This window comes from Sorghum bicolor, chromosome 6, assembly GCF_000003195.3.
Source record: "Sorghum bicolor cultivar BTx623 chromosome 6, Sorghum_bicolor_NCBIv3, whole genome shotgun sequence".
NCBI lineage: Eukaryota > Viridiplantae > Streptophyta > Magnoliopsida > Poales > Poaceae > Sorghum > Sorghum bicolor.
The window spans coordinates 12,263,329-12,290,458 of NC_012875.2; the positions used below are offsets into that span (position 1 = coordinate 12,263,329).

The following is a 27,130-nucleotide window of genomic DNA, read 5'->3' on the forward strand; positions in this document are numbered from 1 at the left end:
ATCTGTCCTCTAGGGGACCCCTGCCCCTCCTTATATATCGTGAAGGGACAGAGTTACAAGTAAACTATCCTATTTGGTACAATATCTTGTAGCCTTGCGGTGCACGCCGACCAGTCGTGCGCCACACGTCTTCATCCTGTGGGCCGAGCCACCTCTGATGGTGCGGCCCATATAGGCCCATGAGGCTATAGGGGTTTATACCCCCACACCTAGTCCCCGAGCATCATGTATTGTGATGTAACACGCCGTCTTGAGCTTCTTCGATCAGTGAGGCTTGACGTCTTCAATGAGCAGGAAAGTCGCCCAAACGGTTGCAACGGTATTTTGACATCGAAGAAGCAGGTTGTTCGAAAAATGCATGGTGCTCTAAATTAAAAAAGATTTCTTTCCTGGTGAAGTGTGCCCACTTTACTTTTCTAAAAAGTATAGACCTCAAAAAAGCAAGCATATTCACCGCAAGGTGAAGTGTGCCCACTTAGTCCCCGAGCTTGGTAGTAGGTGACGTAGGCACGTGGTGCCAGGGTCAAAAGAAAAATCCTCAGAGAAATTCTGAAACTGAGATGCATCGCCAGATGCATCGTACCGATGTAGTCCCCGAGCTTGCTGGAAGGCGAAGTATGAGCCTTGTAGCAAGATCTAAAAAATTATAATTATCCATAACTGAGAAAAGCAATCCCCAAGTTGTGGTTGGAGAGTAATCGAAGCAAGTCCCGAGCACAGCGCAGGGAGATGATTGATGAATCTCCGAGCACGGCATAGAGACTGGTCGACCAGTCCGCGAGCATGGTTGGGAACGTAAACGTGCTCGGTGGTCGGCACAGTCTCCGAGCACGGCGTATGGACTGGTAGACAAGTCCCCGAGCGTGGTTGAGAACGTAAACGTGCTCGGTGGTCGGCACAGTCTTCGAGCACAGCGTAGAGACTAGTCGACAAGTCCCCGAGCGTGGTTGGGAACGTAAACGTGCTCGGTGGTCGCAGCAGTCCCCGAGCACAGCGTAGGGAATAGTTGACAAGTCCCCGAGCGTAGCTTGTTGACTGGGCCAAACTCCTGAAAAATAAATATAGAGAATAGGTAGTATATGATGTATAAATAAACTCTAGATAAAAAATCAGCACTGAGATATGTTTTAGATTTTTTGTTATAAAATTAGCACGAGTAGTTAATCATCCTAAAGCTTGTACCAGCTCTGGTCTAGCCAACAATCTGCATGAGGTGCGGAACCTAGGCACGCGTAGGATTGCCAGCCTCGCCAGAGAGCTACTGCCGACCACCCGGAACGCAGAGAGCGGATCTCATGCACGTGTAGGGAGGAGTTGGAGACAGTACCGGCTCTGGAAAAAACTCGTGTAGGAGAAAAAACTAGTCGGCTAACCAAAAAATTGTTTTGAAGGATAATAATATTAAAAATATTATGCTATGAATAAATGAAATATTAGAAGTGCACTTATCTTTGGACGGAAGTCTGGTCGTTAGCTACAAAATTATCTGGCCCTCAAGCTTTTTGATATGTCATCATGACGATGGTCGTAGTTGTCATAGCGCCGTTCTTCGCGGCAATCATCATTTCGATGCGACGATAGCACGTAGGCCGAGCAGCTCGCTAGCCAGCTCGGAGAATCGTTCGGAGCTCGAACGGAGCTTGACGATTTCCATGAACAGTACGGACAGGTATGTGTCGGAGTCGTAGATGATTGTCAACAGGTCGACGATCATATTTGTGCTTGCGATCTCTGTGCATGCATGCTAATGTGGATATATGTGTATACTCCCGTATGTACAAGCCAACTAATGTATAGCATCGCAGATCATGCACCCTTCCTTTTGCTCACGATCCCTCGCTCATCGTGACAGAGTCATATCATGAGCCTTGATCGATGCCGAGTAAAGTAGAGGAGTCGGTGAGTCATGATATTTGAGGAGATAGATGTGATTTAGATGACTCGTTTGACGGTTCCGTGACTGCTTCAACGTGGCTTGTTCAGCAACTCGCTTAATGGCTCGTTACGGCTCGCTTGACGGCTCGACGTGGCCTACTCAGCGGCTCGCTTGATGGCTCGACATGGCTCACTGGCAGCTCGACGACTCGGATGGCCTCATGTAGTCGGAGGGCGTTGTCGTTGTCTGCAAGAAACTCCCGCGTGTAGCCTGCCAGCCGGTACTTGATCTCAAGTGCGACGAGGACATCACGATTGCATGCATGCCTAGTCTGTATTGCATGGCGGTGCCGACCATGTATTCCTTTTATTTGTTTGTTGCTGGCTTGCATGATTCTGTAGATCTATATGGTTGATTAATGAGCCTTGATTCTTGAGCCTATCGGTGTCCAAGGCATCGTGCATGCATCCATGCAGTGTCACTCCAGCTGATTAGATCTTGTCAAACGTAAAGGGTGATGACCGCCACCATGCCATGTTGTTAAAGAACGCTCGCCGCGAGAAGTCGAGTCGCCGACTTGGTCAAAGCCTCGAGTAGATCTGCGTTGTTGATCTGCCTTCCTTTATAGCGAGAGAGCGGAGGGCGAGTCGTCGGTGTGGTCGGTGACATTGTCGGAGTGGTCGGAGTCGTAGCCAGCGTGGTTGGAGCCGCCGCCGACGTCGATGAAGAAGTGGTTGGCGTAGATCGGATCTACGCCTCCTCCGTGGTCGTGGCGGTGAAGCTGTTAAAGCTGACGGTGAACGTAAAGCCGCCCGCCATGACCACGAAGTCGGGGATGATGGCCATCTTGTTCGTCTGGGAAGCTGTACGCACACCCTCTACCTAGCACGCCACTGTCGACAAAAGTTGGTCGGCAGTCTACCTTGGGGTATGCCCACGGTAGTAGTTTATCGGTAGACGGTGCGCAAACTACGAACTCGATGGTGTCGCAAGACACGGACAAGCTTTTTATCCAGGTTCGGCCGCCGAGTTGGCGTAATACCTACGTCCTGCGCCTGATTGTATTGGATTGAGAGAATAATGTGTGATCTGTCCTCTAGGGGACCCCTGCCCCTCCTTATATATCGTGAAGAGACAGAGTTACAAGTAAACTATCCTATTTGGTACAATATCTTGTAGCCTTGCGGTGCACGCCGACCAGTCGTGCGCCACACGTCTTCATCCTGTGGGCCGAGCCACCTCTGATGGTGCGGCCCATATAGGCCCATGAGGCTATAGGGGTTTATACCCCCACAATGGTGATGCAAGAAGACACAGAGATTTATCCTGGTTCGGGCAAGAGAAGGCCCTACGTCCAGCTGGGGGAGAGAGTTTGTATTATCTTGCACCTAAGTGCTTGTACAGGGGTGAATACAAGCGTGGTATGAAGTGAGGAGTTCTACTGCGTATGAGCGTGGTGTTGTGTCTTGTGTTCTATTCCTGAGTCCCTCCTTTTATAGTTCCAAGGAGAGACCCAGGCTACATGTATAGGCGTCAGAATAGGAGTCGATAGCAGTATGGAGCGCTGACCTACTCGAGGCCTCCGTACCGGCATGGCCTCGAGCCGTCCCATCTTAATAGCCTGGTGATGATTACGCGTGCCCCTGCATTCTGCTCTGCGCGCCGTCTTGTACTGGTTCAACGGTCGCATGCTCGTACGGTTTGGCGGCAAATCCGGCGGAGTGGTTGCGGCGTGGCCAGTCGACGTCCGAGCCGTCCCCAGGAAGGAACCATGTTTAGTCGAGGGTCGGACGCCGTACGACGTCCTGATGTCGGAGCGCGGACCTTGGCTACCTCGAGGGGGTCTTGGTTAGACGTGCCATCTCTGTTTCCCACGTCCTGACACGCCCTGGGCCATTTGGTAGGGAAGGCTGCAAAAAGATCGATGGGACGGATGCCTGTTCCCTATCACGCCTCCCGTGACCCGTGTGTTAGGTGGGGAAGCATCAGGCGCATTTAATGCCCCGGCTCGCGTGCGCGCGTCAGGCGGCGGGCGGCGTCCTTGCGCTCGACGCCTCCCGGTTCGCGTGAGCCTGTTCCGTATTCGACGGTAACCAGAGCTCGACGCCTGATTGATTCGCTCGACGCTATTTCCGTCTTCGAGGCTGTGGCCGTCGATGGCTGCGCATACGTACGGATGGAGCGTCGAATCGTGGGCCTCGTCCTACGTACGGATAACCTTGTTATATGCCTTGGTGAGGGTACCCCTTGTTGATACCCTCGACAGGCTTCTACTGGCCAACGGCCATAGCTAACGCCATCGAGCTCGTATGCTCGTGCCATGGGTGTCAATTTGACGCCAAGCAGACGCATCTTCCCGCCCATGCTCTCCAGATGATCCCCATCACGTGGCCGTTCGCGGTGTGGGGACTCGACCTAGTGGGGCCTCTACAGAAGGCAGCAGGGGGATACACCCATTTGCTGGTGGCCATCGACAAATTCTCCAAATGGATCGAGGCTCGAACCATCACGAACATCCGCTTTGAGCAGGCCGTCCTTTTCTTCACCGACATCATCCACCGGTCTGGGATTCCCAACGTCATCATCACCGACAACGGCTCTCAGTTCACCGGCAAAAAGTTCTTGGACTCCTGTGACCGGCATCGCATCCGTGTGAACTAGTCCGCAGTGGCCCACCCTCAAACTAACGGCCAGGTCGAGTGTGCCAACGGCATGATTGTGCAGGGGCTCAAACCAAGAATCTACAACCGGTTGAAGAAATTCGGCAAGAAATGGGTCGAAGAGCTCTCTTCAGTCCTATGGAGCTTAAGGACGACGCCTAGCAGGGCCACGAAATATACCCCATTTTTCATGGTCTACGGCTCCGAGGCCGTGCTTCTAACAGATCTCGAGTACGGGTCTCCTCGACTCAAAGCCTGCAATGAGCAGTCAAATAAGGAGACTCGAGAGAACGTGGTCGACCAGCTCGAGGAAGCTCGAGACATAGCCCACCTCAATTCTGCCAGATACCAACAGAAGCTTCAACGATACCATGACAAGCACGTGCGCAAACGAGATCTAAACGTGGGCGATCTTGTCCTACGGCGGCGGCAAAGCAACCAAGGGCGCCACAAACTGACTCCGCCCTGGGAGAGCCCATACGTGGTGGCCGAGGTCCTGAAGCCAGGGACATACAAGCTCGTGGAAGAAAAAGGGGCGGTCTTCACCAACGCGTGGAACATCGAACAGCTACGTCGATTCTACCCCTAGAATTTCAAAGCTTTATGTTCCCATGTACATTCTGTACCAGGACCTTATGAATGAATGCATGAATGGATAAGATCTTTCCCTCGAATAATTTACTTTTTCATTGGTCGAAATCTCGATGTTAGAAGGGAGTACCAACTACGGCCGATCATAGTCGATACCCCCTCGGGGGCTAGCAGGGGGAACCCCCCCAAGTTCCTAAAAACTGAACGATTTTTTCATTTAAATATGACTCACACGGTCGAGTAGTAAAGGCACCTCGAGCCCCTTAAGGGCCGAGAGACAACGAGCCTGAGGACTCCTACGCCCCCGGGCTATGGTAACTCTACTCGCTCCCTCACCCTCGAGACAATCAAGGTCGCCTTAACGAAAAATCAAACGGGGAATACAGACGTAGGCAAAAAGGAAACAAAAGAGGGTGTGAACAAAGGAATAAGCAAATATTCAGAGATCTTATAAACCACTCAAAACACAGTAACACTTAAGACAGAATAATAAGTACTGTACAAGGGGCCTTAGCACCCATAGTAGGCTCGCAGGCCTCAGTCTGCATCTCGGCCCTCACGACCCCCGTCTACGCCCGAGCTAGTCTCGGGAGGAAGTACTTCCGGCTCGAACAGCCTCGCCAGCCTTTCCCCAGGAGCCTCCGCGTCGTCGATCAAGGCATGGTGCCTCTCCTCGTTCTCTGCGTCGGTCTTGGAAATGTCGGTGACAAAGCCGTAGGACACCACCTCCATATCATAGGAAAAGCCTGAGCAGACAACCGCCATTGCCCGCTTCACCCCGGTATGAAGAGCGTCCCGCACCCGGTCCCTCAGCGTAGCACCTAGATAGCATAGATGATCGACCAGTGCGTCGCCTCGAGCCACCTCCCTCGACTCGTCCATGGGCTCGAGCTCCCAGGAGGCCGAGAGATCGCTTATCGCCGTTCGCAGCCGACCGTTTAAAGCGACCTCCCCCTCGAGCTGAGCCTTGGTGGAGCGGGCCTCGACTTGAGCAGCAAGAAGCTCATCTTTAAGCCCAACAAAGACCGACACAGAGAAGTTAGATAACACAAAGTACGCTATGGAAAGGAAACACGAGGGTAGAATAATACCGCGAATCTTCTCCTCCAGGGCTGTATTCTCACCAACAAGGTCGGTGTTGGCCCTCTCGATCCCTTTGTAGGAGCGAGACAAGTCGGTATTGGCAACCCGCAGGTCTTCGATCACCTTGCCCACCTACACAATGGCTCCATCTTTCTCCAACAACGCTCTCTTCAGACAGTCGACGTCGTCAGAGAGGCGGCGAGATCGAGCCTGCTCCGCCTCGAGATCCTCGAGGGCCTTATTCTTGGCTTCCTCTGTGGCGCTCCGAGCAATCTCGCCCTTCACGCACTCAACCTTCATCTCCTGGAATGCCTCTAGAGCAGAGGCGAGGTCAGCCTTGATAAGGACCTTTTCCTTGTCAAGATCGGCAGCTGCATCCTTGTAGAATGCATCCTCTTCCCGGGCCTTGGATGCAGCCTCCTCGACCGACACGGTCCGCTCCCTCAACAGCGTAGCCTCTTCCACCGCTTTCCTCGAGGCCTCCCGAGCTTCGGCCAGAGCGGACTCCCTCTCCTTCTTCTCCTCCTCGAGTGCCAACAGCTCCTTGTAAGCCTTGAGGAGTTTCTCCTGCGATTCCAGGAGGTGGTCCTTGAGGAGAGGGAGTTGCTCCCAGCCGCCCCTCGTCGCATGGATAAAGCTTGACTTGATGCGGGAGGTCTCTTTCAGATCCTGCGAGCCAGTAGTGGAACAGTAAGAACATAAAACCAAAATGTCCTACGATAACTAATGCCCAAAGACACTTACAAAGTAGGCCGGACCAAGCCCATTGTTGACGACATCGGACAGGAGCCCCACCACAAGCTTCATCTAGAGGCGAAGCTCCTCGAGATGCTCCCACTTCTCGGCCTCCTTCCGATCGTCCATAAAAATATTAGGCTCGGATGGGTCGGTGGAGGCCCGGATGCGGATTCGGTCGGGGCACCAGTTCTCCATCTCCTCCTCCGTGCATGCCTTAGCACCCCGGATGAGCTCGTGGACCGTCTCGAGCGACCCCCCATGACGTAAAAATAGGTCGATAAGGGAGGGGAATCGCCCGTCGTCATCCACTGTCTTCTAGGTCCCGGTCTCGTTGGTAGCGTCACCACCCGACGTCCCGGCCTCATCCTCCTCAGAGGGTTTGTGGTCCTCCCACGGCCGTCGCTCTCAGAGAAATCTGGGAGCAATCCCCTCGATGCCGTAGACCGTGCCCTTGATCTCGGACTGGGGGTCCACCGGGGTGCGCATCATGCAAGCAAGCGCCACCACGCCATCCGCCCGCCCTGGCTCCGCCGAGATAGAAGCGGGCACTCCTGGACGGAGCCATGCCGGGGTCGGCGGACCATAGACCGGTAGACCCTACTCCCCGGTCTCAGGCTCTTACGGCATTGGCCGCACTGGCTAGGGCGGACTGCATGGTGGTGGCTCGAGCAGCGCTTCCAACTGCTGGCTCCTCTGCTGCTGCTGCTCCTGGAGCTCCCGCAGCTCCTGCTGCCAATCCTGCTCTAGCAGCTCCTCGAGCTGGGCTCCTTCTAGCCGCCGCACCTCCTCTCCTTCTCCTTCCTGTTGCAGCTTCTGCTGCCCCTCCTGCAGCTGTTGCTGTGTCTCCCGCTCGTGTTCTTCCTCTCCTCTCTTCCTCTGCTCCTCGACGGAGTGAAGCCCGATGGGCCAAGGCGTCCGCTTCGCGACGGGAGAAGCCTCGACCTCCTCGTCCATGGGGTAGGCGTCCTTCGAAGGCCCGTCGCCGCTGGACTTATTGTGATAGGATCCCCCTCGACCCCAGATCGTGGAGGCTCGGGGGCTCCCTCCTGCTCTTGGGGGCGAGGCACCTCGACCCGCTTCGGCGATGGTGGGGTGGACTCCCCCACCAATGGACGAGGCGGGGCACCTTCGACACCAGTCGACGGCCGAGGATCGGAGGAGCCTGTAAGCACTCAAAAGCAAGAAGTCAGTCGCCATGATGATCGACATAAGGGCAACACGACTCCCATGATGACAGGAATGAACCGCTAACCTGAGTCTTTGGACGCTGCTCCCACCTTAAGCCTCTTGGCCATCGAGGGCTGGGCCTGTTCGAGCGTCCGCTTCAACCTGAGGAGAGAGGAACAAGCGTAAGAGAAGCCGTTACCCGAGAAAATGCAAAGACATCGGAAGGTGAGAATCACAACGTTGAAAATCTTACCCCACAGGAAGGGTGACCCGCCTATCGGTCCCTCGACCAGCAGGCCTCGAGCCACCCCGTGTCGAGGCTCCGGGCCCCTCGCGAGCGGGCGCCAGTCTCAGCTCGGTGTCTCCCGCCTGGCCAGCACCTGGACTGGTACTCCCGCGATCCATCTCCCCCTTACTCGTGGCCGCGGCGCGACCACGTGTCAGCGGCCCCGTCGCCAGGGACTTAACCCGGTGGCCCGCCTTAGACGCGGGAGGAGGTTGGGGGCGCGGGACGGTCCGACCTGGTGCAGGCTCTGAGGGAGTGTCGGCGCGGGAGCGGTGTGGAGATGACTCCCTCTGTTGACTCTCATGAGACGCGCTTGGCGCCCCCATTGGGACTCCCGTCCGCGAGACGTCGACGCCGATCTGAGGCAGGCCCTCGAGGATCCGATCGAGACGAGACGCCATCCCCTCGGAGTCGTCGTCGTCACCATCGCCACCGTCGTCCCCATTGGGGGATTCTTCTGCCTGGACTTCGCTCGACAAGTCTCCAATGCTTGTCACGCGAGATTTTTCTTCTTCTCCCCCTTCTTTTCCAAGTCCTTTACGGACTTTAGCTTCTCCGCGGACTCGCGCCTCTTGTCACGATCCACGTCGTCATCCTTCACTGAAGGCTTTGAGGACCGAGCGTCGATCGGTCCCTACACGAGCAAAGATAAGTCTTAAAAGTGGTCGAAGAAAATCGAGAATCGAAACCATACATAGGAAAAGGACTTACCAGGTCGATCGATCCTTGATCGGGCCTCATAGGGAAGCCGTCGACGTGCTCAGGCTGAAAGTCGCCTGCAATGGACGACCTGACTCTAGCGGCGACCTCATCGTCCGCGGGCGCTTCATTAGACATCCGGCAAGCCTCGAGGGCGCGAGACGGGACGCCAGGGCCCATCTCGTCCATCCTCAACGCCCGAGACATCAATGGGAGCACTCGTCGGTGATGTACGGCGGAAAGGACGAGTGCGGCAGTCAAGCCCTCCTCACGCAGCTTCTTCAGGGCGTCGAGAATGGGGTCGAGCCGCGGCTGGTGGGCTTGGACAACGCCGTAACTCTAGTGGCCCGGGCGCTCCGAGATCAAGCACCCGTTGTAGGCGGGGAAGAGGTTGTTGACACTAGCTAACACCACTTAGATACTAGGTTGTCATCCCCAGCATGGTGCCAGAGTATACAAAGGTATTTATAAATGTAAAGGCTCTCTAGAAATTAATTTATTCTATCCGCAAGCGCACAGATAAAACACCTCATTGTAGCATTTCACCAGGATAAGTATTCCAGGTATCATTATTTATAATTTTGCTTAAGAGAACAAAAGGGATGAAATTAAATTAAGGACAAAATCTATCAAGGCATATACTAGAGATAAACTTGCAAGAACATGATTACTAATGAGAAACTCGTCACACAGTCACTTACTTTAGCAGGGGGTAAACCATAAAGATAATGATAATGAATTATATGTTCAAGGGATAAATAACACAGCGATTAGAAAATAGACTACTCCTCATATATGTAGGTGATGTCGGATTAGCCAGAGAATGGATTCTAAATTATCTACTATCTACTAAGTCATAATCTACTCTAGTTAACTACAAGATCATGTATAGTATAAAAGACTCTTCATTCATGTATAAGGAACATTACTAAAGTAAATCAGAGCATCGCAAGACTTACTCCACAATACCAGTTCTGCCTATCCTATCAATGGAGGGTGGACTATATAAGAATCAACGAAGCTGTCACTATGCGAACTACCACACAACCTAGCCAATAGGACACATTTGCAGTTAAATAACATCTAAGCACCACGCTCACATGTGATCTATCACCTAACTCCCTCGCGTCAAGAGCTAAGCGCTTTGCAAACTTATACATAAACTCATTATCAATCATAACTATATCAAATATAGAACTAGAGCAAACTAAGAGCATAATAATTAGAGACATAATGCAATTAGAATAAAGAATTAGAGAAAGATATGAATAATACCAATCTTTATTACCGAAGATATGAATCCAGAGCGTAGTGCTCTACTTCTCTAATTGCTATCTAATCAAACCTCTAAACTTGAAGGATTAGGGAGTAGCTAATTCTAATTCTCTGTGGGAGAGAAGCTCTAAACCCTAAGTTTGATGGCTACCTCTGAATAATGATTTCTTTTCTTCTCCTCTCTCCTCCAGGGGTGGAGAGGCCTTGGTTTTATAGTCCTTTCAAGTGAATTTGGGTCGTTGGATCAAACCGACTTTGATTGTATGGTTTAGATTGATCCTTCAGGTCGGTGGATCGTAGTCCCGAAAGAGAGTCCTGATCCAACTCCTGGCCAGGGGGAGCGCCCAAGGGGGGTGGGCGGGCGCCTTGCCCCCGAGCCCGATCGTCTTCCGCTTCCTTCCCGTGGCTTCTGGAGTCATCTAGATTGAGGAAAATTGTGCGGCACATTATTATCTCATTGTAAACATGACATGTGGGCCTTCTCTCCATATTCTCTGATAACCCCCTGCAGAAATAGATAAACACCAAAGCTCGTGGAATTCTGTCACATAAAACCCTAATTCTAGATGTTTGGTGCATATAGATCCTTTTCCATGTTTATCTGATGGTTAAATTTAGTACTTAAGGACTGTCAACAAACTCCCCCAAGCTTACCCTTTGCTCGTCCCTGAGCAAATAGCTAAACTCAGATGGATCAGGAGTTGCTTCAATGTTTTCTTTCCTGACAGGCACACATGCTTTTATAAAATTTCTTCCAGATTAGAGTGAAGTGTTATGGAACTTAGTACCTGCACTTAAGTCTTAAATATTTGAAAAACAAAATAGTTAAGTCAAGCAGTATTCCTCCTATCTATACTTCACCTTTGTTCCAGAGTTTTTCATAAGTTTTCAAAATAAAACTCAGAGTTCCCAGCAATAATCTCTCAAGTCTCTCTATATGTGGTATTTGTGGATCCTTACCAAAATGTCACTTACCTATAGCTAATGGAATATTTAAGTGGAGCTCATAGGAGTGAAAAACAGCTCATACATATGTTGTCTAATCGAGCCATGGATCCAAAGGAACTCAGCATATAATTAAATCAAAATGTGCATGTGTGGTGGAGTAAATGATAGTAATGGTAATAATATGATAATAAAACTTAGCTCTCATTGCTCCTCATATTGCTATCTCTTCTCTTCTTTGATCTTTGCTTTGGGAGAACATGGGCTATCTCTTTCTTTTTTTCTCTTTTTTTTTCAGGTGGGTAGTAAATACCCCTAATTCTACTGTCGGACACTTGTCCATTTTTTCCGCTCAAGTGGGCATCTTTGTACCCCTAATTCTACTTCGGACACTTGTCCATTTTTACCTCTCGTCTCACTCTTTTTTTCTTTCTTTTTTCGAGGTTCCGGGCACTTGCCCCTTTTTATTTCCTCGCATATTTTTGCATAACCCATGCCTCTTCCGCATTAAATCTTTTCAGAGAGAGAGAATAACAATATTTGGGACAGTGAGTGATAATATTTTTAGCAATTTTAATGAATAGTGATGGATGGTGTAGTAGATGTGTGCAAGTGAATATCTTAATTTAACCACATGAAAAGCTCCCAAGGGTCTCCACAGCTCGATCAATGTGAATATAAGATATTATAGCAAGTATGGCTGTGGTAGGTAGTTTGTTATGCTAGGAACTCATCATATGATTTGTAAGTTTTCAAAATAAATCTCCAGAACTTAGTGTAGTAGGAACAAGATAAACAGTAGCTTAACTTTATATTATGCCTTTCTTTTACCTAGACTTTAGTTTTATGCTTCCCAAACATAGTAATTTCAGTTTTAGTAATTCCTGGAAGAACTTCAATATAAAAGCTAAGTACTTGAAAGTAAGTAAACAGAGCAACTGTTCATCATTTCCATCATGTATCTTTTTGGTCTTTTTATTTTTCTAGAGATTAAACTTAGCAGATAAATAAAGCACACTTATCTACATACGCTTTTTATTTTGTTTTCATGTTTACAGAATGCAGTAATTTAAAGCAAGAAAATATTTATTGGGTTTTCTAAGTTTTTCTCTTTAAGATAAAATACTAAAATAGAAAAGAATAAATAAGAAGAGCAAATAAAAACTTACTTGATAAATTGGGGAGGGACTCCCCCAAGCTGGATGTTGATGTCGGTCTTACCCGATATTCCAGAACCTCATCATGGTTGTGATGTTGTCGTTCATTGTTGTTGTATCTTGTCTCAGCTCTTCTATTGCAGTGGCGTGGTCCAGGTTCCATTTTTGCTACTCTTCCAGGAGTCGTCCATGTTCTGCTTGCGTATTCTGGATGTCGAGGAGAGTGTTGTCGGTACGGGTGAAGAAAGCGCCGACCTCTTGATAGTAGTCATTCGTGAAAGCGTAAGAGGCGTCGAAGTATCGTCCTGCATCGAATTGAGGCGGAGGTCTGGATCCTGAAGCTCCATATGGATCAGTGGAGTACCTGCCCGTTTGAAAAGGCGGGTTTGTCCACTGGTGATCTTGGCTCTCCGGCCAGGTCTCCTCTGTTGGTTCTTGTGGTTGCGCATGACGAACCCATGGGTCTGGAAGGACTCGGGGGTTGTAGTCGCGATAATGCAGGTGCGCTGCTTCTTCTGGTCCGGGATCAGCTCCATACCAGGTGTGTTCTCGATGGGTGGTCATCCTTTCAGATGCCACTCGTTGTGGAGCTCTCTCATTCACCGGTGTTGCTGCAATCTCAATCAAAAAATTTTGAACAACGTAGAGGCCAAGGTTCGGGTTAGGTAACCGAATCTTGCCTTTATCATCATATAGCATATACATTATATTCCCCTCTTTCTTTAACATCTGAGCCTGTCTAAATGTTTCATAGCCATGATAAATTCTTAACTCATCTATGAAGTCCAAAGACGAGTTTTCTAGTAAATGAAGATTAAAGGCTAGACGAGTGATAAGTGAAGTACATCCTACTGGTCTCTGAAGACTAGGTACACTAAGCCAATGAAAAACTAAAAGTGTAACAGGTGAAGTGGGTACTTTATTAATAGTAGCATATAAAAGTTGTAAATCTCCTACTCTTACTTTCCTAATGTCATCACGATAGAAAAGATTGTACCCAAGCCATTTGTGGAACATCCTAAGAGTGGGGCGTTCCATGTCACTAGTTCGGACTTGACTATAAATAATATCTCTAGATATTTCTCTCCAAAACTGGTGTCTCTCAAAGTTAGGTATGTCGGAGTCAATGTTCAAGATGCATCTTGAAGAGAAACCAAGATGGTCGCTTAGTTCTCTCCAAGACAACATAATCTCCTGTTTGAACATCCGAAAAACAATTCCCCCCTCATAGTATTGTAAAGTGCAAAGAAATTCGAGGGTGAGAAGACGAGAACCCAGCTCAGTTATATTCAAAAATTTTGTCCAACCTAACATCTGGAAAATTAAGTCGAATTCAGTGTCCATACCTGTTTCTTGTAGTAAGATTGGATCTAGAGTAGGGGTGTGAATGAAATCTTTGTTCTTCAGTTGCTGGTATACTTCCTTTTCCCTTTGGGTCTTCAGTCCTAGGTCTCCTATCTTGAGAACGACCTTGACTTGCTGATTAGATGAAGATGACGGAGCTTGTGTGGGTGTCAGGTCGACGCTCATGTTTGATGGGTGTGAGGAGTGTCGGGATGAACTCCTTGTACCAATGTTCTTGAGAGCCTTCCCTGCGTTCTTCACCTTCTTAAACATCCTGTAAACAAAAGTTGGGAAAAACACAACTAGTGGAAAATGTGAGAGAAAATGTTAGTGGTTAGCTGTCCGGAATGTCAGTAGTCCAGGGGTTAGTCGTTCAAGACAAGTTTCTATTTTGGCAGAGCCTCCCCCTAAAGAACTTTTACTCCAACTTGGACAGCGGGATCACTACTTACTAGGTGAAACTCACTCTCTCACTCGAAAACTACCAACTTCTTTTCCACTCTTCTCTTCTTCTCTACTCTCTTCTTACTCCACTACAAGAGCTCCTTCTCTGGAAACTGAAACTTGTGTGGTTTTCTAGAGTGCTTGTGTGGAGAGGATGGAGGTAGAAGCTGGCTTTTTATAGGAGGAAGAGGGGGTAGGGCGGGCGCCCTTGGTAGGTGGGCGGGCGCCCACTTGTGGTGTCCATTCTGGCTGCCCTATCTCCACTCCTTTCTCTGCTTAATTCTCATGCAAAATAATGCATTATGGGTGGTGGTTGGCCGGTGGAAAAGTGCTGGTTAGTGGAGATATGTTGGTGGATCAAATAATGTGATGGGATGTATGTGAGGTGTGGTGTATGACATGTGGGACCCAAGGAGTGTGGGTCATGCTTCTAGAAGGTTGCTATAATTAAATATAATGCAGGAAAATCTATGAAAATTGAAACTTATTTGAAATGATAATGGAAAATATTTTTGTGCCTCCACAATAATTAATAAATATGGGTTGTTACACACCATGAATATTCTTTATATGGGGCTTTTGATTATTATAATAATGCAATGAATAAATATGACTAATACAAGAATTAATTATGCAAGAATTAATGATGCGGATAAATACCGATTTACCTCCCGGTGAGGGTTTGGGATTTTTAGGTCCCCCAAGCTGGACCTCAAAATCTTTTAATCTTCTGAATTACCTTCCTCCAGAGATGGTGTCTCCAGTGGTTCTTGTTCATAAACTTCCTTCACTGTAGAGTCTCTCTCTGGTCTGGGCTTGAATGTGAAGTGTTCTTCTTTTTCGTTATGTTGAACTTGATTTCTCCTTTCCCGACATCAATGTGGGCATTGGTAGTGCTCAGAAATGGCCTTCCAAGGATGATGGACACTTTTGAGTCAGGACTCATGTCCAGTACTACGAAGTCTACTGGCACCAGGAAATCTCTGATCTTGACTGGAATGTTCTCGGCGATACCCATCGGGTGTCGAACCGATCGATCCGGTAGTTGTAGGCACATTGATGTTGGTTCTAGGGTTGTATGCTCAAGCTTCTTGTAGACTGATGCTGGCATCACACTGACACTTGCTTTGAGATCACAAAGTGCATTGTTGAAGTGTTGGTTTCCGATTGAGCAATCAATAGTGGGGCATCCTGGATCTTCCTTCTTCTTTGGTGGTTTATTGAGGATGGCCGCACTACATTCTTCTGTCAGCTTGATAACCTCAGTGGTGGGCAGTGGTCTCTTCTTGTTAAGAATATCTCTGATGTACTTTGCATATGTAGGTACCTGTATGGCATCAAGCAGAGGTATGTTGACATATAATTTCTCAATGACCTCTACAAACTTACCAAACTGCTCATCCGACTGTAGTCCTCTGTTTCTTCTGGGAAATGGCAAATAGTTGGTGTCGTAAAAATCTTTCCTCATTTCTCCAGTTCTTGGTGGTTGTAGCAGATCTTCTGCTTCAACTGGGGTTTCTTCTTCTATCACTGGTGGTTGCACTGGTGCTGATGTTCTTTGTTTCTCTTTTGGATATGAGGGATCCCTGGTGGCATTGCCTCCTCTAGTAGTTATGTTCTTTACCTGCTCAATGTTAGTAGCAACAGGCAGTGCATCAGCTAGCTTTGTTAATTTAAGCTCTACCCTTTTATTAAGAGTGTTTTGCTCATCAAAGGCAGTTAGTAGAAAATCCATTTTATTGTGTATATCTTTTAGAGATGATTCATTTGTATCTAGCCTTTGTTTAACTTCATCATTAATTTTAGTTTGTTGAGCAATTATCTCTTTTAATGAAAGTTGCTTGAAAGTATTACCTGAATTCATACCTTTGCTATTGGGTTGACTTGAGGTAGGTTGATATTTGTATGTTGTCTCAATGGCCCTTTGATCTTCTTTGAACTTGGCCCTCTGGTCGATCCAATAGAGAAAATTTTCCATCTTGGTTGATAATGCTTTTAATTCTTCTAGTATTTCTTCAGTTTGATGACATTGTTGAGCTTCATCTTGGAACCAGCTTTGGTTTTCTGCTATCTTATCCAAAAGTATCTCTGCTTTTCCAATTGTAAGCTCCAAGAATGATCCTTTAGCAGATGCATCTAGGCACTCACGAGCCTTCTGGGTTAATCCATGGTAGAAGGTCTGCATAAGTAACCATGTGGCCATTCCATGGTGAGGACAATCTGATATGTATCCTTGAAAACGCTCCCATGCTTCTGGAATGGTTTCTGTCTTCTCCTGTTGGAAGCTGACAATATTTCCTCTTAAGGCAGTTGTAACATCCCTGATGTTACGAACACTAAAACTGGATCATGTCATCATAAGCATTGCAAAAGCATATTTGTTAAGCACATCATGATGCATCAACTTAAAATAAGTTTAATTTGGTTGATTGTGCTTAGGGAATTAAAGTCTGTTTATCTTGTGAAGTGATGCTTGTGATGGTTGTTTAATCCCTAGTTAAGGAGGGTGGTAAGGAAATAGCTAAGGAAAAAACCCAAATTTCAATCCTAGTTTTTACCCCCCTTTTGTGTAACTTAAAAATTAAGCAAAATTTGGGGATGAGTTCAAAATCAGAGTTGTAGATCTTGTCAAGATGTACAACTTTGGTGTTTTGAGTTTTTGAAGTTTCAATACAAAATTCAAAGTAATTTTGAAAATACAGATTTTCAGAAATTGTCCCCTTTTCCAATTTGAATCCCTAATTCAAAATCTGTTTGGAATCTTGAAAAGTAGTCAACATGAAAGTTGTAGAGCTCAAAAAGTTGAACAACTTTCATGTTGGAAGTTTTTCAAGTTGTTATGGGAAATCAAAAGTAATTTTGGAAATTCTGATCTGCCCCAATTCAAAATTGGAATTCTTCCAATTTGAGATTTGAAATTCAAACTTTTTTATCAAATTCACCCTTTTCCACTTGCAATCAGCTTTGGACACCAAAATATGTTTTGTAGCTTGTAAAATTCTGCACAACTTTCATTTTGGTGAAAATTTGGCTCCAGTTCAACTTTTGGTCGAATTTCGCAAAAAGACAGAAAGGGGGAGAGATATGGACGGCTACAGTGATACGATAGGGATCACGGCGCACCTGTCCAGCGCAGCCACCGCGCGTGCAGCGCCGCGCGCATGCATGCGAGCACGCAGCTGCTTGCTTGCCAGTGTCGCCAGGCGACGTGGAAGCTTGGCGTCTCCTCCGTTCGCGATATAAGTCACTCCATCGGCCGACGCACTCGTTTCTTTCTCTTGCGTTCGACGCCGACGAGCTCATTGCGCCCACGAATTTGCCCTCCTCGTTCCCTTCCAAGCCACCAGAGACCCCCCAGCAGCTCCGCCCTAAGCTCCGCCACCGATTGCGCCCCCTAGCGCAAGCTCTAATCCCCAAAAGCCACAAACGAGCCGTTCTCCTCCGACTCCGGCCGGGACCGCCGCCGTGCGCCTCCTCCGTGGTCACGCCGTTCTAGGAGGTTATACGCCTTGTACATAGTCGTTTCCGGTTCCTCTCTTTTGCCCGGTGCTGATGCGCTTGCCCTTTTCCTTCGAACGTGAGCAGGTTCGTCGGAACAAGCTCGCTGAGCTCAGAGCGCCGCCCGACTACACAGCCACCATCGCCAAAGCCTTCCTCTGCTTCACCCGACGTGGTGAGGTGAGCACCGTGCTCCCTAATCCTCCCCGAACCTCCCTGTCTTGTTCATTTGCGCTCTACCGAGCCCTAGTGGCCGGTCTGTGATCGGCTATGGCGGCCGCCCGCCATTCGCGCGGCCGAGGTGGGAAGAAGGGGGTAGAGCGTGAGTAGGGGATGGCAGTGGAGTCGCGAAGGCGAGGCGAGGCTGGTGCGCACGCGCGCGTGGGCCGAGACCCTCGCCAACAGCGGCCGGAGCCGTGGCCGAGCCGCCGTGCGTGGTGAAGAAGAAGCTGACGGGTGGGACCTCCCCGTCAGCGACCTTCAGAGAGAGGAGGGGAGCAGCGCGTGCGTGGGCCGGATTGGGCCGAGGCTAAACGGGCCGGCCGCAGCAACACAGTGCTGTTGTCCTTTTTCTTTTGATTCAAAAATGCTTGATGTTTAATTTTATATAGAAAAACATGGACTGATTCAAAAAACATGGAAATTTTTGTATAGGTTCCATAAAATGAATAGGACACAGGAAAAATATTGGATTATTTTTTCTGGTAGTTTGCATGTATATAAAAAAATTGCCTCTTTTATTTGATAAATGAAACTTCCATGAATTTTAATAATTTATGGGTATATCCAAAAATCACCAAGAATTGTGACGAACCTCTGAATATTATTCCCTGGCTTCACACAAAATTTGGTGGCATTTGGATAATGTTTGGATAAAATATCATTAAACTCTTAATTAGTAATTAAATAATAATTCTAGAATAATTAGATGATAATTAATTTAAATTCTCAAAACTAGGGTTTGAGTGATTTTGGGATTGTGTGATGACCTGAGGTCATTAACCTTAATGACCTTTGGCATTTAATTATTGTTTGGCATTAATGTTTAATTACTGTCATTAATACTTAATTAAAAATTAATTAAGATAAAAATGTTTAATAGTCAGTTAATTAAGAATAATTATGAATTAAGAGAAATCTTAATTTTCTGATGCAACCTCTTGGGTAAGAACACTAAAATGACAAACAACTTTAGTTACTGTTTAACCTGTCCTTGCACCGAGAAGGAAAGTTGTACTTAACTCGGTCCTTCTTAAATAGTTGTCAAAAGCATATCATGAGCATACATCATTTTACGTGTAGTACACGTGACCGAAGGAGCGACCGTTGAACCGAACCCCGAGGTTGGTGTTCCGCTCGAGGAAGTTGGAAACGAAACTTGGGAAGTCTCCGAGGGTCCCTATCAGCTCTGCAACCAAGGCAAGCCCCGGATGCATTAACCCCTCCTTGAATGTTTTAAATCTTTTCACACTTATGAATTGAAAATGGTGCATTAGGTAGTTGAGAATTGGGTTAACCTACTTGGTGCATTTACTACTTTGATATTTGTTATCCTGTCCTTGACACCTATTTTATTTTGAAACTACATAGAGATGCTTAGCCCTGCTACTAGATAGGTTTTCAAATAAGAAAGTTTGAAGGGTTGTTGTGGAATACACTTACGCTCAATGATGTTTCAATTTGAGACCGGTCGGTGGACTTGCTTTAAGAATGGAGTCTTAAAGTAGTGTCTCCAACTGCGTCGATTAAGGACCGTTCCGTTGATGGCCTGCTGGGTTGAGAATTTATAGTTCTAGCCACTTGCCCTCGGTAAGCCTAGTCTTGTGATCCCTCGACGCGAACAGCTACTCGCGCACTAGGCGTGGAGCGATGGCGAGAGTAGCGTGTACCCACCTTACAGATCTGAGATGACCGGGAAACATCTAGATTGGCTATAGGATGGTGGAGTACTGTGCTCTCGGGTGCCGCGAACATAGTCAAATTTGGGGAGAGCTCGATTTGGGTTGACATATGCAAGATTTGGTTCTACATATGTCGGGTGGTTAGGAACTCTAGCTGGATTGCTAAGCGATTCGAATCGTCGTTGCTCCCCGATTGGGAGACTCAATTCCTTCGACCCTCATCGTAGTTAAATATGCAACTAAGTTGAAAATGAAAAAGGGGGAAATGTCTCATGAGGTTCGGATCCCAATTCCCGAACTCAGAGTGACATGAAGCTATGGCCGTTGGATGGATACTACTTTAGTCAAGGACTAGGAACTTACAGACTTGTCTGTGAGAAGCAACTTGATAGACTGTCCTCGAACTCCTCGACCTCTTAAGGAGAGGAATTCGTGGATAAAACTTGAAAGTAAGGATGCACTATTAGTAAGCTTTTTGGCAAAACAATTTGGCTCCTTGCTCAGCCACTCCTTGTCTACCCTAAGCCTGCATTCCTAAGTTCTCCTCTTTTTCTGCCAGGTAAGTCTTGTTGAGTACTCCCGTACTCAGGGTTTTATAACCCCTGTTGCAGGTGCTGACTTAGGCTGCTAATGGAAGTCATGTCGGTGGGCGCAACATGATTTATCCACCTCTTCTACCTTAGAAGCTTCACCTAAGATGCTTCCGCTACTCTACACACCTTTTGGAAATTTAGATGTTTATATTCCATCATATGTTGTAAATTGAGTTATAAATCTTCCGCACTCCGATGTCAGTTATTTTTTTGTAACAAATGATGTAATGTTGTGGTAACTCCATGTTGATCCTGTATGAGTTAAAATGTGGATGATTCGGGGTCCTCCGAGAGAACCCGACAGACTATCTAAGTTATATGACTCTCATGTGCAGTAGTCAGAGGTCTTAAGGACGATGTCAAATGCATGTGGGCCATATAATTAGGGTGGTTCTGCCACAGAGTGGTATCGGAGCTCATACATGGATCTTCTGCAACATTACTTGTGAAAAGTTCAAAAAAATTTACAAATTAAAAGTTTTTGAGGATAACAACCTATAAATGTTCCTTAACTTTTCTTATGCTTGCTGTCTGAGTTCTACGAAGACTTTCTGCTGACTCAAATAGAAGACATTGAAAGAGGCTTCAAGTCTTCAGCAAGCCAAGTGAAGAATCCAACTACTCCAACAATGCTTTGTCAACGGTCTTGGAGCCTTCCATCTGAAGCAATAAAGATAATGTATAAAGTATGCCCTATATAAGTAGTTATCTCCTAGCTAACGTTGTAAAGACGTACAGGGCGAGCATACATCATATCATTCACTTCAAAATAATGATATGAGGATGTTATAGATTCCCTTTTCAATCCAGGACAACTATTCTCCTTATAGTTGTTCTATTCAATAAATCTCATCATGTGCCAGGTCTCATCAAATTAAATATCCTTTTGACAATCCTTGCTCCACAAAGTTCCCATCCTTGGGGATACTTTTGGATGCATATTGATAGATCACCAACATAAATATGAAGACCTGAGATAACTCCTTGACTTTCATGCATGTGTCACACCTTGATCACTTCTACTCTGACACATGTTCTTCCCTTGACTTTAAATACTAACATAGGTTGATTGAAAGCTATTGTAACCGTACTCTATAGTAGGTACCATGATTCGTGATCACGTTATAGCGTCGAACCTTGTAGTCTCCTGTGGAACCGCGGCCATAAGGAAATACTACCAGGTTCTCGTTAAACATCAGGATCTCTAGTCATGCTCCACTATAGTCTACAGTTAGTGTGCTTTCATCCTCCTTGGAAGCTCATTTGAAGATTCATATCTTCTTATGAATTCTCTAAAATTCCTGGTTGATTACAACTTCCTGTTGATCTTAGTTGTAATTCTTGGACCAATCGTAATTGTTGTATGAACTTCTCAGAAGTTAATGTGCTTCACACATTTTCTTTTCCATTACTTAACCCCACGGGTTTTAGTACCCTGAAAATCTCGGGGACGAGATTTCTTTAAGGGGGAAGGGCTGTAACATCCCTGATGTTACGAACACTAAAACTGGATCACGTCATCATAAGTATTGCAAAGCATATTTGTTAAGCACATCATGATGCATCAACTTAAAATAAGTTTAATTTGGTTGATTGTTCTTAGGGAATTAAAGTCTGTTTATCTTGTGAAGTGATGCTTGTGATGGTTGTTTAATCCCTAGTTAAGGAGGGTGGTAAGGAAATAGCTAAGGAAAAACCCTAATTTCAATCCTAGTTTTTACCCCCCTTTTGTGTAACTTAAAAATTAAGCAAAATTTGGGGATGAGTTCAAAAGCAGAGTTGTAGATCTTGTCAAGATGTACAACTTTGGTGTGTTGAGTTTTTGAAGTTTCAATACAAAATTCAAAGTAATTTTGAAAATACAGATTTTCAGAAATTGTCCCCTTTTCCAATTTGAATCCCTAATTCAAAATCTGTTTGGAATCTTGAAAAGTAGCCAACATGAAAGTTGTAGAGCTCCAAAAGTTGAACAACTTTCATGTTGGAAATGTTTCAAGTTGTTATGGGAAATCAAAAGTAATTTTGGAAATTCTGATCTACCCAATTCAAAATTGGAATTCTTCCAATTTGAGATTTGAAATTCAAACTGTTTTGTCAAATTCACCCTTTTCCACTTGCAATCAGCTTTGGACACCAAAATATGTTTTGTAGCTTGTAAAATTCTGCACAACTTTCATTTTGGTGAAAATTTGGCTCCAGTTCAACTTTTGGTCGAATTTCACAAAAAGACAGAAAGGGGGAGAGATATGGACGGCTACAGTGATCCGATAGGGATCATGGCGCCCCTGTCCAGCGCAGCCGCCGCGCATGCAGCGCCGCGCGCATGCATGCGAGCACGCAGCTGCTTGCATACCAGTGTCGCCAGGCGACGTGGAAGCTTGGCGTCTCCTCCGTTCGCGATATAAGTCACTCCATCGGCCGACGCACTCGTTTCTTTCTCTTGCGTCCGACGCCGACGAGCTCACTGCGCCCACCAATTCGCCCTCCTCGTTCCCTTCCAAGCCACCAGAGACCCCCCAGCAGCTCCGCCCTAAGCTCCGCCACCGATTGCGCCCCCTAGCGCAAGCTCTAATCCCCCATAAGCCACAAACGAGCCGTTCTCCTCCGACTCCGGCCGGGACCGCCGCCGTGCGCCTCCTCCGTGGTCACGCCGTTCTAGGAGGTTATACGCCTTGTACATAGTCGTTTCCGGTTCCTCACTTTCGCCCGAAGCTGATGCGCTTGCCCTTTTCCTTCGGACGCGAGCAGGTTCGTCGGAACAAGCTCGCTGAGCTCAGAGCGCCGCCCGACTACACGGCCACCATCGCCAAAGCCTTCCTCTGCTTATCCCGACGTGGTGAGGTGAGCACCGTGCTCCCTAATCCTCCCCGAACCTCCCTGTCTTGTTCATTTGCGCTCTACCGAGCCCTAGTTGCCGGTCTGTGATCGGCTATGGCGGCCGCCCGCCATTCGCGCGGTTGAGGTGGGAAGAAGGGGGTAGAGCGTGAGTAGGGGATGGCAGTGGAGTCGCGAAGGGGAGGCGAGGCTAGTGCGCACGCGCGCGTGGGCCGAGACCCTCGCCAACGGCGGCCGGAGCCGTGGCCGAGCCGCCGTGCGTGGTGAAGAAGCTGACGGGTGGGACCTCCCCGTTAGCGACCTTCAGAGAGAGGAGGGGAGCAGCACGCGCGGGGCCGGATTGGGCCGAGGCTAAACGGGCCGGCCGCAGCAACACAGTGCTGTTGTCCTTTTTCTTTTGATTCAAAATGCTTGATGTTTAATTTTATATAGAAAAACATGTACTGATTCAAAAATCATGGAAATTTTTGTATAGGTTCCATAAAATGAATAGGACACAGGAAAAATATTGGATTCTTTTTTCTGGTAGTTTGCATGTATATAAAAAATTGCCTCTTTTATTTGATAAATGAAACTTCCATGAATTTTAATAATTTATGGGTATATCCAAAAATCACCAAGAATTGTGAGGAACCTCTGAATATTATTCCCTGGCTTCACACAAAATTTGGTGGCATTTGGATAACGTTTGGATAAAATATCATTAAACCCTTAATTAGTAATTAAATAATAATTCTAGAATAATTAGATGATTATTAATTTAAATTCTCAAAATTAGGGTTTGAGTGATTTTGGGATTGTGTGATGACCTGATGTCATTAACCTTAATGACCTTTGGCATTTAATTATTGTTTGGCATTAATGTTTAATTACTGTCATTAATACTTAATTAAAAATTAATTAAGGTAAAAACGTTTAATAGTCAGTTAATTAAGAATAATTATGAATTAAGAGAAATCTTAATTTCCTGATGCAACCTCTTGGGTAAGAACACTAAAATGACAAACAACTTTAGTTATTGTTTAACCTGTCCTTGCACCGAGAAGGAAAGTTGTACTCAACTCGGTCCTTCTTAAATAGTTGTCATAAGCATATCATGAGCATACATCATTTTACGTGTAGTACACGTGACCGAAGGAGCGACCGTTGAACCGAACCCCAAGGTTGGTGTTCCGCTCGAGGAAGTTGGAACCGAGACTTGGGAAGTCTCCGAGGGTCCCTATCAGCTCTGCAACCAAGGCAAGCCCTGGATGCATTAACCCCTCCTTGAATGTTTTAAATCTTTTATCACTTATGAATTGAAAATGCTGCATTAGGTAGTTGAGAATTGGGTTAACCTACTTGCTGCATTTACTACTTTGATATTTGTTATCCTGTCCTTGACACCTATTTTATTTTGAAACTGCATAGTGATGCTTAGCCCTGCTACTAGATAGGTTTTCAAATAAGAAAGTTTGAAGGGTTGTTGTGGAATACACTTACGCTCAATGATGTTTCAATTTGAGACCGGTCGGTGGACTTGCTTTAAGAATGGAGTCTTAAAGTAGTGTCTCCAACTGTGTCGATTAAGGACCGTTCCGTTGATGGCCTGATGGGTTGCGAATTTATAGTTCTAGCCACTTGCCCTCGGTAAGCCCGGTCTTGTGATCCCTCGACGCGAACAGCTACTCGCGCACTGGGCGTGGAGCGATGGTGAGAGTAGCGTGTACCCACCTTACAGATCTGAGATGACCGGGAAACATCTAGATCGGCTGTAGGATGGTGGAGTACTGTGCTCTCGGGTACCGCGAACCTAGTCAAATTTGGGGGGAGCTCGATTTGGGTTGACATATGCAAGATTTGGTTCTACATATGTCGGGTGGTTAGGAACTCTAGCTGGATTGCTTAGTGATTCGAGTCGTCGTTGCTCCCCGATTGGGAGACTCAATTCCTTTGACCCTCATCGTAGTTAAATATGCAACTAAGTTGAAAAATGAAAAAGGGGGAAATGTCTCATGAGGTTCGGGTCCCAATTCCTGAACTCAGAGTGACATGAAGCTATGGCCGTTGGATGGATACTACTTTAGTTAAGGACTAGGAACTTACAGACTTGTCTGTGAGAAGCAACTAGATAGACTGTCCTCGAACTCCTCGACCTATTAAGAAGAGGAATTCGTGGATAAAACTTGAAAGTAAGGATGCACTTTTAGTAAGCTTTTTGGCAAAACAATTTGGCTCCTTGCTCAGCCACTCCTTGTCTACCCTAAGCCTGCATTCCAAAGTTCTCCTCTTTTTCTGCCGGGTAAGTCTTGTTGAGTACTCCCGTACTCAGGGTTTTATAACCCCTGTTGCAGGTGCTGACTTATGCTGCTAATGGAAGTCATGTCGGTGGGCACGACATGATTTATCCACCTCTTCTACCTTAGAAGCTTCACCTAAGATGCTTCCGCTACTCTACACACCTTTTGGAAATTTAGATGTTTATTTTCCATCATATGTTGTAAATTGAGTTATAAATCTTCCGCACTCCGATGTAAGTTATTTTTTTGTAACAAATGATGTAATGTTGTGGTAACTCCATGTTGATCCTGTATGAGTTAAAATGTGGATGATTCGGGGTCCTCCGAGGGCACCCGACAGACTATCCAAGTTATATGACTCTCATGTGCAGTAGTCAGAGGTCTTAAGGACGATGTCAAGTGCATGTGGGCCATATAATTAGGGTGGTTCTGGCACAGCAGTTGTTTTACCTATAGGGAAAAACTTTGATAGAAAGGCATCTGACAAGCTAGTCCAGTTGTTGATGTTATCTTGATGAGTGTAGAACCACTTCCTTGCTTTCCCTTCTAGTGAGAATGGAAAAAGGCGAAGTAGTATGACGTCTTTGTCAACTCCGTTGATGTGGATTGTGCTTCCAATCTCTAAGAAAGTCTGCAAGTGTGTACTAGCATCTTCGTGTGCCTTTCCACTAAATTGTGTAGCTTGCACCAAATTGATGAGGCTTGACTTGAGCTCAAACTCAGGTACTCCTTCTTCTACTGCAAATCTTGGACCAGTTAGAATGTTCTCAAGACTTGGAGCAGAGAATTCTTGCAAGGTCTTTTGTGCCATAGCTTCAGCAATTGGTTGCTAGCTTCTTCTTCTCTTGATTGAATTGGTTCTGAAGATGAAGAGTTGAATGTATAAAAATATAAACATAGAAAAACAACAGGGTGAACCTGCTAAAGCAAAGGTGCCTTGTTATGATTTCTCACTTAGTAGCTGTTTTATGCAATTATTTCTCTATAGTCTTGTCTAATATTTTATGTGAATAACCTTGGCTGATTTCCTGACTTTCCTTACCGTTCCTATGAATTACACTTTTGAACCCCGGCAACGGTGCCAGAAATGCTTGTTGACACTAGCTAACACCACTTAGATACTAGGTTGTCATCCCCAGCATGGTGCCAGAGTATACAAAGGTATTTATAAATGTAAAGGCTCTCTAGAAAATAATCTATTATATCCGCATGCGCACAGATAAAACACCTCATTGTAGCATTTCACCAGGATAAGTATTCCAGGTATCGTTATTTATAATTTTGCTTAAGAGAACAAAAGGGATGAAATTAAATTAAGGACAAAATCTATCAAGGCATAGACTAGAGAAAAACTTGCAAGAACATGATTACTAATGAGAAACTCGTCACACAGTCACTTACTTTAGTAGGGGGTAAACCATAAAGATAATGATAATGAATTATAAGTTCAAGGGATAAATAACACAGCGATTAGAAAATAGACTACTCCTCATATATGTAGGTGATGTCGGATTAGCTAGAGAATGGATTCCAAATTATCTACTATCTACTAAGTCATAATCTACTCTAGTTATCTACAAGATCATGTATTGTATAAAAGACTCTTCATTCATGTATAAGGAACATTGCTAAAGTAAATCAGAGAATCTCAAGACTTACTCCACAATACCTGTTCTGCCTGTCCTATCAACGGAGGGTGGACTATATAAGAATCAACGAAGTTGTCACTATCGCGAACTACCACACAACCCGGCCAATA

General features: G+C 46.3%; 1 protein-coding gene across 1 annotated transcript; it reads right to left on the reverse strand.

Moving 5' to 3' along the window:
• LOC110436420 (cilia- and flagella-associated protein 251-like) lies at positions 6,343 to 8,243 on the reverse strand. Its single transcript, XM_021463516.1, has 5 exons — positions 8,201 to 8,243; positions 8,016 to 8,110; positions 7,599 to 7,824; positions 7,393 to 7,499; positions 6,343 to 6,879 (listed from the first exon to the last, which is right to left on the reverse strand). Exons 1-5 carry the CDS (start codon positions 8,241 to 8,243, stop codon positions 6,343 to 6,345), a joined length of 1,008 nt encoding a protein of 335 aa, XP_021319191.1.